This window comes from Lepidothrix coronata, unplaced genomic scaffold (genome assembly GCF_001604755.1).
Source record: "Lepidothrix coronata isolate B3197 unplaced genomic scaffold, Lepidothrix_coronata-1.0 Scaffold192, whole genome shotgun sequence".
Lineage (NCBI taxonomy): Eukaryota > Metazoa > Chordata > Aves > Passeriformes > Pipridae > Lepidothrix > Lepidothrix coronata.
In genome coordinates, this window is record NW_016690372.1 from 622,687 (window position 1) to 640,646 (window position 17,960).

General features: G+C 42.2%; 1 protein-coding gene across 1 annotated transcript in view; it reads right to left on the minus strand.

The window, feature by feature from the left end:
* SPTLC2 (serine palmitoyltransferase long chain base subunit 2) overlaps nt 1–16,580 on the minus strand; it is a 79,586-nt gene extending 63,006 nt beyond the window's left edge. Inside the window, exons 1-2 of the mRNA XM_017831552.1 lie at nt 16,492–16,580; nt 5,654–5,848 (exon numbers count right to left, since the gene is read on the minus strand). Coding sequence (XP_017687041.1) covers nt 5,654–5,779 — 126 coding nt within the window. The 5' untranslated portion in view covers nt 5,780–5,848; nt 16,492–16,580. The remainder of the gene's footprint in view (nt 1–5,653; nt 5,849–16,491) is intronic.
* Between the last annotated feature and the right edge of the window lie 1,380 nt (nt 16,581–17,960).

Sequence of the window (17,960 nt, forward strand, 5' to 3'; positions counted from 1 at the left end):
AATTAAGGGTAAGGGAATTATGGTCTAATATGAGACACCAGCTTTAGTTTTTTGGGGTACCAAGCTGTACAATTACAGCAAAGGGCTCTAAGTGAGACACCAGCATAATGCCAGCTCCTTTGCCGTCTGTACATGCATCCCTCTCTCCAATTAACAACCCTTAGATAGCTCTCTTGAGAAAGTTCCTTGGAATAGGACAGGCAGGAAGTGTTATTTTGGCATAATGCAAAACTGGATTGTCTATTTCCTCAGTAATCCTAACCTCATCGAGGGGTTCTCACGACCCACCCATCTGAGAATGCAAAAAGAGAAATGGTAGGGTTATCATGTCTTTATAAACTGATACTGACTTTTGGAGTTTAAGAGCCCCCTTTTGGAGCCAGCATACAGGACCAGATCATCTGCTGGTTGTTTTAGGGGTTGGTTTTTTGGTTTGTTTTCCTCCTCCATCCTTCTACAGTGTGGCATTCCAGAAGACAGTACAGCAAAAAGACCACTTGAATTCCACATGCAAATTTAATGCTTTCGCTCTGAGCCAAGAAAAAAACATCTGGGGAGGAAGGGGGGATGAAATCTATCAATCCATACTATTTCAAATTTTTGGCATACGCAGCCACAGTGCTCTGCTGCAACAGTGTCCTACTGCTGGAAGCAACCACTAATGCTTTTAAATGGCCTTCAGAGCTTGTTACTTTTTCAGCAAGTTCTCATCTTCTAACAGACTCTAAGAGTACCAGTCTGGGATTAAACAGTTTCATTTGGAGGAAAAATATTCCAGGAGTAAATTGATTCTTTGAGCAATTTTCAGAGTAAGCACCTTCAAACAACTGAAAAAGATATACTGCTACCAAAGGAGGGAGCAATGGCAGCATGTTCTTCCATTCATGGGGCTAAAAAATCCCAGATATCTCTATTCCTGTCAATTTAAGCCTAGAACACACCCTTTATTAGTGAGGTGATGCCTGATGAAGAAACCTAAACACTAGTGGTCTCTCAGAAACCTGAAAATCATAGCAATTTCAAGAAAGAGCCAATTAAGGAAAGAATAAAATTCTCCCTTGGGGTGCAACACCTTAGCATAAGTGATTTGGGAATGCATTATTTCATTGTACTGTAAATTAATACTACAACAAGTGAAGGTCATAATGAGAGCTTTGTAGACATTAGCTTGGGGCACAGTGACATGCAAATGCAGTGATTATGGTGCTTTTATTTAGAGCCAAGTTTTCACAACATTGCACCTAAGCTAACAAATGGTGCCATGAGCACCAGCAGGGCTTATCTGCAATTCAGATAATGCACTCCCTGATAATACATAACTGACTCTGAATGGAAATCAAGTAGACAATTGCAACAAATTTCAGGCCCCTGAAAGGAAGCAGAAAGACCAGTTCCATTTCACTGCTATGTGAGTCGAGAAAAAACGCAGCAGTAACTGTAGGTAGCCTTTATACTGTCAGGAGGCCTCTGGTGAGCTATACAGACAGTAAGACACATTGAACAAAAGACTCCAGCTAACTGGCCCTGAGATACTCCTGCAAACAAGTGTTCGAAAGCCCCAGATGCTAGAAACACGTTCTAACTGGGTAAGCTACAGAGTATGAAGAGGTATGTAAGAGAGTTACCAGCCCCACGTGCACAGTTGCTCCCAAATAGAAAACATACATGGTAATCAACAGGCAAATCAGACTGGAAGAAAGGTGAAAGTGATTTTCATTCTGGCTATAAAATCCTATAAGCATTTTGCAGATTTAACTACATTGTAGGACCAGACAGTATACTAAGTCAGGTATGCAGAAATTGATTCCAAGGCAATTAAGAATTGTTAGTCTTGCTGCTTACCCATGCCTAAAACAGACTGGTAATGCTTCAGAGAGGATGTGCTACACAACACTGGTTTCCAGGAAAAGCCCAGCTGGATATATTTTAAACAAAGCCAAAACCCATCAAACTATTTCCTGGAAATCAGTACTAGCAAAGTCTGTCCCTTTTTACCCTCTTGTGTTCCAACAATGAGTGAATACTAGGTTTTCTTGGAATCACTCATATCAATGCACAGCTCTAATAAATTTCAAGGAATTTACCCTCCATCAGAGACAGGTTTAATTCAGACCGGTTCAAATTTCTGCTCTGCTCTTTAAAGTAGTTTGGTCACTTGCAGTTTCTAGTTAAAATGCACAGAATAAGATTATAATATTAAGTGACAATTTAAGGAAGGATTTGCTCTGCTGAACTAAACTGCCCTCCAAAACTCTGAAAAGCTGAAGGTGGATTTTTCTTTTGTTTTTAATACTACATTTTGAACCTAAGTTTATGTTATGCTTCTAACTGTGATCACCTTCATAAATGCACCACAGAAATTTCACATACTTCAATTCCATGGCTGTCAGAACAGGTTCATTCAGCCCTTTACGAAATACTTCCTCACACTGTGTAATTTTGTTTTGCTCACAAAGCAGGCTGTCACACACTGTTCAGCTACAGAGCTACTCCCACTGCCTTTGCTTTGAGCTTTTCACCTAAGCAATTATGAACTATTTCAAAAAGATAACGCTAACCCTTTTGCCTAATCATGGCTAGGCTTTGCAAACGAAGATCTGGGGAGGGCTCTACCCACGTTTGTTACAAGCACACTGGTGGCTAAAAAGGCCAATACGAGATAGATAAGTCCAGTTGCAAAAGGCACAGCAGAAAGACTCCTTAGGTGGTATATTCTGCAAGACACGATTCTTTCTGCGTTGTCTTTTCTCCTCAAGAGTGATTCTGTGTGCTTTATCAAAGGCATCAGTAGCGTTATAGATGGTGTGTCTCCAGACCTCCCAATTGGAGGCCAGAGTAGACCAGTTGATCAATGTGGCCAAGGCTGAGATGTTGTTTCAGGGAGTCCTTGTATCTCCTCTTTGGGGCTCCTCTCTTGCGGCAGCCAGTGGCAAGTTCATCATAAAGCAGGATCTTAGGGAGGCGGTGGTCCTTCACCCTTGAGAATACTTAAGAAAATAACAATAATCTAGCTGGCTCTTTAGCATTTAAATAATAAAAATGTTACTTTCCACACAGAAGTCACAAATCTGCCAGGAAGTTCCCCAGGGTGATCACAGGGCTCATCTGATTTGCATGTATTAATAATAATAAAGAAGGTGAGTTTTGAGCCTTTTCTGCACACTAGTATCTGCATTCTCTTACCAAAAGGTGATTGGGCTGTCATCCAGCAGCTTGAGAGATTCAAATATTTAAAAATCATGAGAAAATCACTTCAAAACACGTTAGAGTCATTGAGCACATGCCTCCCCCCCTCGCACCAAAAAACCCCTGGCTCCCACACTAGATATGCTGCAACATGCTCTCATCAATTCATTTGCAGACACACAAAGCTTAAAGCAGCAAAGCGTGGGGATAAGTACTGTATATTCTAGACCTCATATGATCACTTTTCTATTTGTCTGATATTGGAAACAGCTATTACAATCTAAGCACTAGAAATGTGATTTGGGGAAGTACACTAGGCTGAGATTTCTTCAACACCAAAACTTTTTAAACAGAATTTCCTATTTTGCATTCTTACACAATATTCACTGGCACTTCTTATTAGCTCCATTTACAGACATCCTATGTACAAAACAAAACCAGAATACATCCATCTCTTCATGAAAGCCATGACCAACACAGAAACTGAAAGGGTTTCAATCCATCTGTCTAGAAGGTATACTTGATAAGCAAATGTCTTTCAGGGTACGATGCAATGCTGAGTTAACTTATAAAAAAATTCAGGGCCTAATTTCTTTTAGGACTAGGATAATCTGTTGGTAACAAACTCTGTGCTTCACGGTCCTCTGCAACAGTCTTTACAGAGAGCCTACTATCAATAATGTATTCCCAAATGAGACCAATTCCCAAATTAGCCCAAGGTTCCCTCTTTTTGTACACTCACTCATGGAAGAGTCATAACTGCTCCCACAGAAAAGGAGTGCTGTAAGCAGTCTGGCACCTTACATACTGATAACAGGACAGGTGTTTCACAACAACCGCACAACAGAAATATAATGATTACAGTATAGAGTCACTGCAACAACACTTCAGTTATTCTTTTATAACCCTCAAGCACCATGAATACAGACCAATATTTAAACTTTTATTCTAATGTCTTGGTAGATTTCTGCAACTGTTTAACTGTTCTCATCTGTATCAACTTCTACACCATACACAGAAAAATACAAGGATATCATGTTCTCAGGTGACATAAAACAAAGTAGCTCAAACGACATTAATGAACACATCAAGTTTCAAGTCCAGATTTAGCCAGCAATCTTCAATCAGATATTGTAACTATTAAAAGGGATCCAAGATTTTTACTTTTGATTCCAGAAGTCAGTTTTCAAAATAGTGTAAACTTAAACTCCTGTACTTTTAACCAATATGAAATACCTATTACTCATTAAAATCCCATGAGAATGTTCCTCTTTTGGAATTAAGTGCCTTACTATGAATCAACTTAATTCTCATGACACAGAAAGAAGCTACTGTGAAGTAATTTTAGGCACTGATTAGTTTACTGCATGTTAGTTAATCTACTGTAAAAAGACATGCACTTTACTCCAGTGCTGTCTCCAAAAAAAGGCTTCAAAGGAGCCTTCCCTTTTTCAGTTCCTCCCTCCCACCCTTGTTTATTTGTTTGCCTTATTGAGATGTCCTTCCTGCCCCCCCTATTTTCTGCTAGCCAACTGCTTGTGTGGCTGCACAGAGAACCAGAAACCAGCAACTGGAAAAGGAACTCCCTTAACATTTTATAAGCCAGATTGTCTCCTCAAAGAAGTTGAGAAAAACAGAACCCAAATCATCAAGAGTAAAACCTTTGGAGAAAGCTCACTGGTAATCACACTGTGCTAAGAGGGGTCACATTAAGAGTTAGCAATGAAATAGGTTGTGAACTTCAAGTTCAACAGTAGCATTCATAACAATAATCAACTCCTGTGGAGAATAAAGACCTCTAAAATAATTTATAACTACTCAAAAATAAAATTTTCTATTCCATACTAACTGCTGAAGCCAGCAAGACCTTTCACCTGGTAACAGAAGCTTTTGTGAATAGGTCATAACATGAATGAATTCTATCAGTGAGCTGGGAGTCAGTACCTCAGACTACTCACCAGCTAACCACAGCTAACCTGCTAGTGTTCTGGACTCCAAATTAACTTAAATTCATACAACTTGTACTCTGGAACTGATCCACAAGCTTCTCTTTGCAACTGCTTCAGCTAAAGAGAATTAATAATGTTTCTAAATCAAAACTCAGCCACCAGAGCAGCATCAGAAAGCCTCCCACTGGTGTCAAACTCAGACCAGATCCTTTGATAAGGCTTTCATTAGCTGCTGATGCTGGCATATGCCATCTCCTCCAAGCCCTTGTTTCTGCAGCTAGGGCATCTCTCAGGATGTTGATATAACTGTTGATGCAGCTTTGCAGGGAAACAGATGAGGGAACTGCTCTGCCAAAAAATAACCCAGCTAAAAGAAACAGTATTTTGTTTAATGACACAGTTGTACTTGTATATTATTTGGGGCACTCGAAAGACAAGGAAAGCAGCAGAAAACTTTGAACACCACTGCTCCCCAAAGAAACACTCAAGCCCCAGCAACATCATTTCCCAGTGGTTACCTTCTGTTCTTCTCTTTCTGTTGCATTTTGACATTTCTCAATCTTCCACTGCCGCATGAAATCTCGCAGATATCCAAAAAGAGTGAGAACACCATAGCCTACGTAGGTCAGCACAGCAACCAGCATTGGTGTTTCTTCAAAAGCTTCATTGAAAGGCCTTTTGTATAATCCTCCATTGTGCACAATATGATTTATCTACAGTAAAAATTTAAAGAGAGGCAGTTGAGGTATTAATTCAAGAAAAGACAGATAGGCATTCCAGAGCAGTCCCCCAGCCTCTGATCAGTTATAGGCTCTGCATTCCCCCCGCTCAGCAAAAAGTGCTTCCAACTAGGTTCAGCCTTCACTGATGAATATGTCAGTCTCCATATACGAGGTTGCCAAGCTGTTGATATAACTAAAGTCACAGCTGCCCATCTAGTGCAGTTTAACATCTCATTAAAGTTATTTAGCTTACAAAGCTACATAGAGAGCATTGCTCATATCCAGCCCAACCAAAATGAAAAAACTGCCTTCCCCTTCATGAAGAACTAGGTAGGCACAAATAACAGAATAGTGATGCTTCCCAGGCTCACTACAGAGAAAAAACAAAATAGAAAGTAATAGCTTTACTGATCTAATCAATGTATTCTCAGGCTTGGAAGCCTATATTAGTGTAACAAAACAAGCATAATCTATGTGTCTCTGTAGCTGTTAGCCTAAAGATGCTGACATAAACATTGTACTCATCCATGAGGTGGACATGACACCACAGACAAAAAAGTCATTGTATATAGAGTCTCAATACTGCATATATGTCAGCACACAGAACAAAGCAAGGCTTTCTGCATAAAATCCACACTAAAAGTCATCTTGCTACTTCATATCATCTCCTGAAGGTAAGAGCTTTACTAGCTGTGTAATACATGCAGCAGGTCCATCTCAAGTACAATTATTCTAATACATTATATTTCACGGAATCACAGAAAATGCAAAGTTGGAAGGGCCCCACAAGGATCATTTAGTCCAACTCCCTGTTTATGACTGTTACAGAAAACTTCATGGCTATAAGGCAAGTGCTCACCCAGCATTAACACTGGGGAAAAAACATCATGGTTCTAACCTGACTACTTGTTCAAAGAGTTAAGTTAAAGATCAGATCTCATAAATCAGTGTACCAAAACATAGAAACCTAGATGCAAATTGCTACTGGCACTGTTAAAAGTTACAGAATGGCTGCACTATAATAGAATAGCCACATATGAAAGAACACTCTCCGAGACATAAATCCCCTATCTGTAGCATAATATATATATAAGAAGAAATGTATTTTTAAAAATGTACTAATCAAAGAAACCTCAACACCTAGGAAAGAGACTGAACCTAAATTCATCCGCAATGGACAATGGCAAATAATTACCGAGGGGTGCAGGCCAGCAGACAGAATAAAACCAGTTATTCACCCATGTCACTCATATTATCATATGGGAAAGTAAGGCAGAATTGCACTAGCCTCTGCAATGACCGATGAATCAAAGATACACATACTTGTTGGCCTCACCAGACACTGCATGATTAGGAAACCTGCTCATCTCAGGTGCTGGCGCAAGTCTATATTTCAAGTCTGTCACTAATATCATGAAAGTAATTTTTCATAAGCAAGGATCTGCTCTTAGGATACAATTATGCTATAGCTATGAAGTCACTGAGTATAAACTGCAACAGCACCTTCCCTCCTGGTAGTCATTTCTACCTTTTCCCTTTTGCAAACACAGACATTCAGAAAAAACTTAACCAAAGCAAACCCTTGATTTGGTCTCCATAGTTGTGGGGACTTTACAACAGGTATGTAAACACAAAGTGTGGAAACAAAACAGAAAAGACACGATAGAAACTTCTCTTTTATCAGCAGCACTTACACCAGATGCAGGTAATTAACTTGCAGCGCTTTGAGGCCAGGTTTAATGCTGAAGTAGTGGTAGCTTAAGTTAGAAAATTACTGTGCTTTGGAACACCCGTAGGAACACTTACCACATTGCAGCTCAGATGCTGGCAATTTAAAGCTTTAACAGAGGCCAAAGGTTCACACACCATTTTCCTCATGAACGGTGCCAGCCACAGAAACTGCCCCTGCCCCACTCACTTCCACTTTGAGCCATTTGCACCAGCCTCCAGCTTGCAAAACTAAAGCTAATCTGATTATCAGCATAGCATCCCTCCAACACCGAACTGATCCAGGCTGAAAGTATAATTATTATGGTCTAATGAATAACCTTCAGCAAACAGTCTTTACAGCACTGCTCCATAAAGTCATTCTTAGAGGTCAGCAAACAAGAACCAGTGGCTGTTGGAGAGAGAGGAGGGACAGCAGTACCATCATAACAATCACAGAATCAGTGAGCCAATGCTGGAGAGGAAAAACCACGAAAGCCGCCTCTTCTCTATTACTCTCAGGATTGCTTAACTGTATCACTATGGCTCCAGCCCATGAAACCATAGAATTTTATCGCATCCAGGTCTGAGAAAGATCATGTACCAAAGCTCCAACCACTAAAACTTCGCAGCTTGATGAATTACAAGTAGAATTTTGCATCTTCAAACTGACAGACCAGGCTGTGAATAGCAGCTAATCAGGAGCAGGCACACTACATACCTGCTAGCTGTGGCTGTCTACTAACAGTAGACAGTCTACTATCCAATAGATTTCTGAACAAACAGATAGAAAACTGGTAGTGACTACTTCGCAAATTACCTAGTATCAAATAAATAGAGATCACACCAAAGCTTTTAATGTATTTTCCAGATAACTGGAAGTTCGTCTGGAAGGGATGAAAGGCTACATCCTAAGATTACGCATCTGAAGTTACCTAATACCAAAAAGTAGCTACTGAAAAAAAGCCACCAACAAAGACCCAAATCTGTATGCACATTTCATCAGAATAAAAACATACTAGTCTTTTCCAGGCCTTTGGAGGTGCCTGTGCTTGTAACAAATGCTAAAACTAAACAAATTATTCCATATGGTCAAATCCAACATTTCACTAAGAAAAGCCCTTTTAGGAATACCTGTATTGATTCAACACATACTCCAATCAGTTTCACCTCTCAGTGTTCTACCAGTGTGCTTATAAATTCTTAGACTCACATGTCTGCTACCACATAAACTGAAAAGCTTCTATATCATCCTAGTTGAATCAAAAATTAAAGAAATACTCTGAATGCAATCCCACAAACTCTTCATGAAGTATACAGTGACTATAAATACATTCTAGAATTGACTACAGAAGAGACATTTGTAGACATATTTTAGACACAAGCCTATTTATTTTTCTAAGAATGCCTTATAAATCCACACATTAGGCTTTAAATGAAGACTTACATGCAAAAGAGCAGCAAGCTTATTTCCAGAGACCAAGGAAGAAGGTAGCTACAGTTTAGTGATTAATTTCCTATTCTGGGGAGGGAAAAAAACAGGCATGCAAGATTAAAACTTTTATGGTTTCAACAAGCCTTATGACAATAAAGTGAGCCATGACCTTTGAAGTAGAATACACAGCATAGCTAAGTGGAGACTACAGAGAAAAGTCAGAGTTCACTTAAACATATGGTTAAAAAAAGTTCGTGTATGCTCACCTACATCTCTTTCCTATACTGCCCAGACTACATGTAAAATGAAGAGCACTGCCACTAAGAAACTCTGCTGCAGGAGAAACACCAGAGAGCACCACTCAGCTGCTTACAGAAGGTAGCAAAGGATCAGCCACAGGTAATAACTGTGTTGAGCCAAGCTCCCAGGGAAACGAATCACATAAAACAGTATTGTAACAGTTACCGAGCAGCAGCACACAGCTACTGCTAGAAGGGACTCCATTGGTCTAAGCAGAACACATCAAAGCCTGATTATAACCATAGAATTTACTAAGTTGGAAGGGACTCACAAGGATCATCTACTCCAACTCCTGGCCCAACAGCACAACTCCAAGAATCATTCCTTGTGTTTGATTGAGTTGTCCAAACGCTTCTTGAACTCTGTCAGGCTTGGTGCTGTGACCACTTCTCTGGGAATCCTGTTCAAGTGCCCAACCACCCTCCAGGTAAAGAACCTTTTTCTAATATCCAGCCTGACACAATTTCAGGCCATTCCCTCAGGTCCTGTCACTGGTCACCACAAAGAGACCAGTGCCTGCCCCTCCTCTTCCTCTCATGAAGAAGTTGTAGACCGCAATGAGGTCTCACCTCAATCTCCTCTTCTCCAGGCTGAACAGACCAAGTGACCTCAGCCACTCCTCATACGGCTGCCCCTCAAGGCCCTTCACTGTCTTCATAGCGCTCCTATGGACATTTTCTAATACCGTTACATCCTTTGTGAGAAGACAAAAGCCATGTGTAAACACAGAAACATTTGCAGATGCTACTGTAGACAGCACACAGGATTTATTACAGGACTCTGGGTACATACCTTGCACGGCAGGTACTTTAGGGAGAGAAGATGCTACAAGTGCAGTAAGCATGACACACAGTAAGAGAGAAGTACACTATAACTGGTTATGCTGCTACCCCAGGAAAAACCCAGCACTCTTAAAGAGGCCATTTCTTTCATGCTGTCAGGAAGAGCAAATGCAGATGAACCTGGCATACTTTATGTAAAGACCTCAAAAAGATTATCTATGCTGGGACACAACTTTGCTAAATTCTTATTAAAATTCAGTAGCTTCTCATTGCCATATACCACAAGTACTGCAGGAATTTTACTAGCAGCTTTGCAGCTTCTATTTTTTAGAAACACAGTGTGGAAGACTGCTTCCATGAGCATGCCTCCATATGCAAAAGTGGTCACATTTATTAAAAAGCATTGAGGGAACTGACACCACAGAAACCACAGCAGTGAGAACTCCACAAAGGCAGCTGCTCTAAGCTGTTAGGGCATTCTGTGGTGATCTTACTGTCGCCTCCAGCCCTTTTCCTTCCACTGCTTTGCTCTTAGACTCCAAATCTCAGACTGCTGCATAGGTAAAAAGACCAGGTATTTACTACCAAAACTAGAATTAACTGATTTGAATCACATTTTAAGCTTTCAAAAAAAAAAAAAAAATCACAGGAAAAAAACTTGTTTTACAAAACAGACTTTAACACTCATGTTTTCTTAATTAAACATTTGTTCTTGTTGACAGATATTATCAAATATTTTTATTTGCAACTAGTTACTCCCAACAAATTTGACAGTCCTTTGTTAAAATGCACTTACCACATCCACACAAACAGTGTAAATCTCCATAATATTTAAGTGTTGCTTAGGTTTTGGGTTGGAGGGGTTTTTTTCCCTTTAGCAAGTAAAGGATGCAATTAAATCTGAGGGGTTTGCTTGCTACACATGGGTGACAATTTGAACTCTACCAAGAATATACTTTTTTCCTAACAGCTTACCTTAAATTACCTTAAACCTTTCATGTAACTTTATCTAATATGTTCAGTAGACGGTAGGTATACAGGATTTTGACAGAATTCCCAAACTGCATGCTTAATTACTAAATATGCTTTACAATAAAGATTTCCAAATACAGCACACGTCTGTAGTGGTTCCCTAACGAGCCAATCTCCAGGCACTCAGATACCTCTGAAAGCATTTCTAACATGCTTTAGAATCTGCTCTCATTTTTATGGACATTAAACCCCATTACATCCCAAACTTTCCAACTCCTACTTTCTCAATGATAAGTATTCTTCAAGACTATACTTCTCCATTAAAAACAGTTATTTTTCTAGGATTCATTTCTTAATGACGACAAACCAAAAAAACTGGAAACCTTGTTGAAGACAGACCAGTGTTTTATGTTTCACCTCGAAAAACTGAAGCCAATAGATAATTCAGATACAGCTTTTCCCCCCCCCAACAAATTGAAAACGTGACATTTAGAAAAACAATGTTTCTACTGCACAATTAAGAGAGCAAAATGACATATCATTCAAGTAGATGCGGTTTAAAAAAAAAAAAAAGAACCTGCATACACTTTTAACAATTTTTTAGAGCATTTAAGGCTTATCACCAGCTAAATTTGAAATGACAATCCCAACATAATAAATACGTTTTAACGCTTCACGCAAACCAGCTTCTCAGCAGCACATATTCAAATCTAAGAGAAGCCTGTCACATCAGCAGCTACCATGGGCGTTTGTTTTCATACAAGCACAGACACACAAATTCTCAACAAGTACAACACTGGCACTACATCTACTAATTTAATATGATCACCTCAAATACTCATTTCCAGGAAAAACGCTGAGTAGCTATTCCTTCCACAAAGGCTTATAGTCTTTTACAACTGAATTTGGTATTAGAAAAAGATCCTTGTGCACAGGTACACTCTTTCAGAAATAAGAGTTCTGTCAACTAAAACATCTGAACCAGGTCGCAGTCTTTTCTAGGTCAACCAGTTTTCTTCTCACTTCAGTTTTAGGTTACTGATACAATACATGCAGTCAATCATAAACCCAAGCAAGAGGCAGAAATTAGTAATTTCTTTCCTCAGGTCTGATGCAAGCCTCAGTACATGCCACGAGCCTAAAGGCACACATTTTTACAGGGGTTCAAAGACTAAATGCAAATGCCTAAACCTGGACACTCCCCTGCAATCCGTGAGTTTATCTGTATAACCAAGGTTGGAAGGGACTTCCAGTGGTCAACATATCCAAGCCCCAGCTCTAAGCAGGTCTAATTACAACAGGTTGCCAAGGGCCATGTCCAACATAGTCTTGAACTCCTTCATGGAGTTCCAACCTCTCTGGGCAACTTCTTCCAGTATTTTACCACCCTCATGGGAAAAATTTTCCTTATATGTAATCAAAATTTCCCATTCTTCCAAATTACATCCATTGCCTCTCATTCTATTGCCACACACTTCCAGGAGTTTGGCCCCATCTTCTCTATATCCCACAGCCAGCTCATTGAGCCTTCTCTCCTCCTAAGGTTGAGCAAATCCAACTCTCTCAGCCTCTCTGTTTCTTGGGATTCACTTCACTGGATTCACAGATTGATGTGGCTATGTCAGTGTCTTCCTGGGAAGCTCAAAACTGGAAACAGTTCGCAAGATGCAGTCTCACAAATGCTGAGTAAGGGGGAACAATCGCTTCTTCATGAAGAAGTTCATGAGATTTAGTTCTTCAGGATCATTCTTTTTCATCAGAAATATTTGCATTTAAATTTGCATGCAGATATGAAAAAACCCAAAAATTCTGTACTAAAATTCCTTTTTATACCAGTGGACAGGGCAGTTATTTAACATCTTTATCTTATGCTAACTTTCATCTGAAACAAGGGCTTATTCACATCACTGCTACCACCAACTCACTGTAGCAAGAAAAATTTCCAGTATATGCTGCAGTCATCTTTTTAAGTGTGCTCTCCCGAACAAGTTACGCTAACCTGAATTCCAGCAAAAACATCTAAAAAAAATCAAGATGAAGCCATTCAGCATCCTGAACGAAGTTCCATTCAAGATGAAGCTCCCCTGCATCCTGAAGCATCCCGGGAGATGATCCTACAAGCAAAATATGACTGCTCTCTCTAGGAAGAGCAAGCATAAATCACAGGACTACACAAACTGTTTTCTACATGTACACACCAAGGCTTTCAGAAAATAAAAATACCTGTGCTGCCCATTTTAATAGCTGTTAGAATTCAGGACTTGCGACAGTTTTAAAGGAACGCAAATCCCACAGTCCTCCCACTCCACTCAACCAAACTTTCTTGTCTTCCTGAGGAAGTAGTACCTCGTTTACAAAGGCATCTATCCAATAATCTATCTGGAGGTTGCTATAGGCATTTGAAGACCTTCTAGAAACATCAGGGGAATTAAAATTTGTTTATATAATGCCAGCTCCTATCTAACTGATTTGGAGATACCAGGCACAACAGAAGTAAGGAACTTGATATCTAAAACCTATATTCAATTTTATTTTTTTTTTTGTTTGAGATTATTTCTTCTTCTTCAACTTCTAGAAGCATAACACAACCATTCTAAGGTGAGAAGCTCAATTAAGGAGTGGAAAATACAACATTACTAAAAATCTGCTTACAATAATAGGTAGATTGTAATAAGTTATCATGGAAAATAAGGGCACCTTCTCCCACTAAATAAGTCCCAATCTCCCTATTTTAAGCAAGAAAATTCTTTTCAGATGCAGCATTAGAAAACCATTAGTCATTTGCAAAACACTCCAATGGAGAAATACATTCCAGTTTAAAATTGTACTGCAGAAAGAAGCAATTTCCCTGCACTTTTTATTATTCTCACAAGTGTCTTGACAGATTCTAAAGACCATTTTTCTATTGAACTTGCTTAACACTCTGTCCAACAGAACAGATGGATATAAAAAGCAGAATCATGCACAGCTTGAAGAGGTAACTTCACTGTTCTTTTACTTAGATTTGCATGCTTTCTCCTGCCTGTGTTCATTTCCTCATATCATGACAATATCCTTTGAGATGTCAGGCTTTCATCTTACACAGTGTAGTATTACACCAAAGCTTTAAATCAGTTTTAAGATCATTCATAGATTACTATTTTTTTTAACCATGCGCTCCCTTAACTGTACAGTCAGAAATCAGTCACTTTTCTCCAATCTTCCACAATTTTTAACTGCCATATGGTTCTTGAACCTCTTTCAATTAAGGTATTCATAACGAGATTGTTGCGTTCACTGAATTATAATCTCTAAACAAATTAACTTTAAGCAGGAACAAAGTAAATTGAACACAAGACTTCCCAAGAAAGCTGTTACTTATCTTAGTATTTCGACAGAATGTTTTTTTAACATGCTGAAATCCTAACTTCAAATGGTCACTTTCCTAGTCATTGATGATATTTCATTAATCTCCAAGGTAGCCTAAGTCAGTTATTGTACAGTCTTAGTAGGCAGCAATGAACCCCATCATAAGCTTTCTTGAAAAAGCACCATTCTTTTCCTCATTTTTACTTTTTCGAGTTTTTTTTCTACTAAGTAGGAATTGCACTCTTGCATGTAAGCTGCCTCCTTTTTGGTACTTGATTACTTTAGATTCCACAGACCTCTTCAGTTACAGATTCTCAAGTGCTGCATGTGGAATGTACATAGTATATACATACACAGACAAATATATTGTACACACAGTGAGCATTGATATGTTTCCCTTCTCCTGTGTAAAGACCCAACAGTCAAAATTCAAAAGGCAAAAGACCAATTAGGTACCCAAATCTGTGATGCACCATCAATCAAATCTTTTGGCAGCTTACCTTACCACTACTGATGCTATTTGAAAAAGCTGTACATGCTTGATTTCCCTAAACAGCACTTCTTCCAGTCTAATTCTAACATTTAGACCCTCATTTTGAAAGTTAGCAATCTGGCCCACATAAAGTTACAGAGAAAAGAATGTAAGACTCTTAATTATAAATCTCCGCTTGACCAGCAAGCAGCTGCCACAAAGATATCAAATTTACCTGTACACTTCTTACATCCTCTGACAATGCCACTTCATTCTGGCTTTTTGGTAAGATTTCTTGTGACCACTTCTCCAATGAGCACTCTCCCCCTTTATAAACAGTTATCCCAAATGCCTCAGGCCTCCAAAACATATCTGAGCATAGTATCACACACAAGCTACTAACTGAATAGAATATCTCATAAAACAGCAAGGTTTTTCCTCAGTTTGACATCTATAGTTTTTCCATTCAAATGCTGTACCTCCCATCTTCTCCAGATACACAGCTGAACAAAATCCTTGAGGAAAAGGCTTCCTTACTTCATTTTTCTGTTCTTCTGAAGTAGGAGCACATAACTGTATTCAGACCTTCTTCTTTAGAAAGCACAGTGTGGGGAAGCACTCACAAAAGAACACTCATCATCACCTACTTGGTCTCACAGCCTGCAGCGCTTGGTGTGTGCAAGGCAAGACTACCAGTGCTATAGCTCCCCAAACCAGTACAAGTTGACAGTACTGCCACACCAAGGTGTTGTACCCTGCTCTACACTTTTTCACTCCCAATACTGTGCTATCACCTCCCAAGGGCCAGGGCAAGACTGTGAGCATCCAAACAGGAACAGAAACACAGTAAGTATCCTGAGTTAAAGATAACTCAGGGGGAAAAAAAAGTTTAGTTATACTCTGCAACAGCTTTCAATCTGGTTCATGCAGTGACTGCACAAGCCTACACTGGAAAAGCAGAAGGACTGAAAAACAGGAGCAACAGGAGGGATGACAATGGAGGAAGGCTTTTCTCAAGAAGCATCCAAGGAAACAATCTATTCCATACTGCTGGTACTGACTCCATGAGAACTAGTGTAAAGATCTTTACACTAGAACAGAAAACTTGAGTGCTTTGCAGAGAAACAATTGGCAGTCTGAAAGCACAAATACACACTCGTATCACAGTGTCCACACAGCCGGACGGGAAGTGCTGCATCAATCTCCAACTCTGCTGTACAGGGAAGTCCCTGATCTTGGCTATTTGTACCCACAGCCCTGTGCATCGCACCTGGAACAACAGAACAGCGGCGAAGAACTGCTAAAACCTTCTCTTCTAAAGCAGAGACCTATTGTGCTGTAGCGGGGTTTAAGTTCAAAGCTTTGCCGCCAACCAAAGCCTTGCAGCAAAGTTACAGACGTGACTCGAGGGCCACTCATTTCACATCCATCACCAGCCCGGCGAGCGAGCACCCCAGACACTGCCCTCCCGCCTCCCCAGGCGAGGGCCGGGGCCACAAACAGCCCAGTTCTGCCGTCGTCCCCCACACCCACGGCCACACCTCGGTGACTTCCCCGGCCCCGCCGCCGCCGCCGCGCCCCCCGCCGGCCCCGGTGTCCCCACCCACCCCGCGCACACCTGCGCTCCAGGCGGGCCGCGCACGAAGCCGTTCCGCAGCGCGCCGTGGGCGCCGCCGCCGCCGCCGCAGCCATTGGCGCGGGGCCGCTCGGGCCGCTCCATCCCGCCGGCCCCGCCGCGCCCGCTCCGCCGCCACCCCCGCCCAGCCCCGCAGCGCCGGAAGCGCGGCCGCCGCTCCCCCAATGGCTCGCGCGGACGTCACGCGCGGGGACGGGCCCTGCCGGGCCGCGCCCGCGCGCGCGCGGGACGGGCGCCGGCCGGCCAATGGGAGCCCCGTACGGCGGCAGGGTGGGAGGGGAGCGGGGCGAAGGGAGGGGCTCTTCCAATCGCAGAGCGGGACGCTCCGGAGGAGGCGGAGCCAGGGGTGAACGTTGTCCAATCGCTTGGCAGAGATGGGACCGGGAACGGAGCGAAGAGGACGAGCTAGCCAATCACAGCGCGAGGCGGAGGGAGGGGCGCGCGCGAGCAGCAGGGTCCGTCCAATGGCGGAGGGAGGAGCGGAGCGGGGGCTGAGGCAGCAGCCAATGGGCGAGCGCGACGCATGAAGGGGCGGTGGTGCGGGGCGTGGTCACGGTGCCGGTGGCGGCTGGGCTGGGCGGGCGGGGACAGGGACAGGGGGCCTTGACCTCTTGGGTCTGCGCCGTCCCGCTCCTGGGAGGGACCTGGAGCGCCCATGGGCTCTTTCCTGCGCGCAGAGGGGGCAGCGCGGCGTGGACCGGTGCTGCTGCCATCCCCGTCCCCGCCGGGCAGCCTTTGGCCCTGTTCGGGCGGCTGGAGCGCGGAGAGAGCCATGGTGGGGTGAGGCAGCCGGAGAGCCCTTCGCTGCTCTGCTTTGAGGGAGCTGATGAGCGAAGCGGTTTCTCCGAGACCTAGGGGGCTGCCCCAGGACGCCTCGGGCTGTGCCCTGGTAAAGTCACCCGACACAGAGCCCTGGGTGAGAGCTCCACATGGCGTATAGGGGATCAGACGTAGTTACTGTAATGCCCTTCCCAGCAACTCAGGAGTCCGCCCGGATAGTGAAGGCCCTGGCAGGGACCCCTGGAGACAAGCCCCGAGCAGAGCTTAATCCCATAGGATTTATATTTGGACTGAAGTCCGGCGTGAGCCTGGCCACCCTGCTGAGCTGTATCGCCCCGACAGCTGGAGCTGCCCATCTGTTTGTGCTGCCTACGGCTGTGTTTAAAAACCATCCTAGATTTGTATACAAATGTGTTTTCTGACGGGATTTGGAAATGTGTATTTCGTTCAGAGACCAGGTAAATTAAACGCTGTGTTTAGTTAGGGGGTGGGTGTTACCAAACTCAGTATAGTTTGGGTGACCAAACACCACACAGAAAGAGCCAGAAGGAAGGTGCTGTGCAAATCACAGGGCATATGTGTTTGTGTGCTATTAAACACTTGTGTGCGTCCTGGGGAGGGGTTCCTGAGCTGCAGGAGCGTTAATTGGCAGAAAGGAAACAGCCTGACAT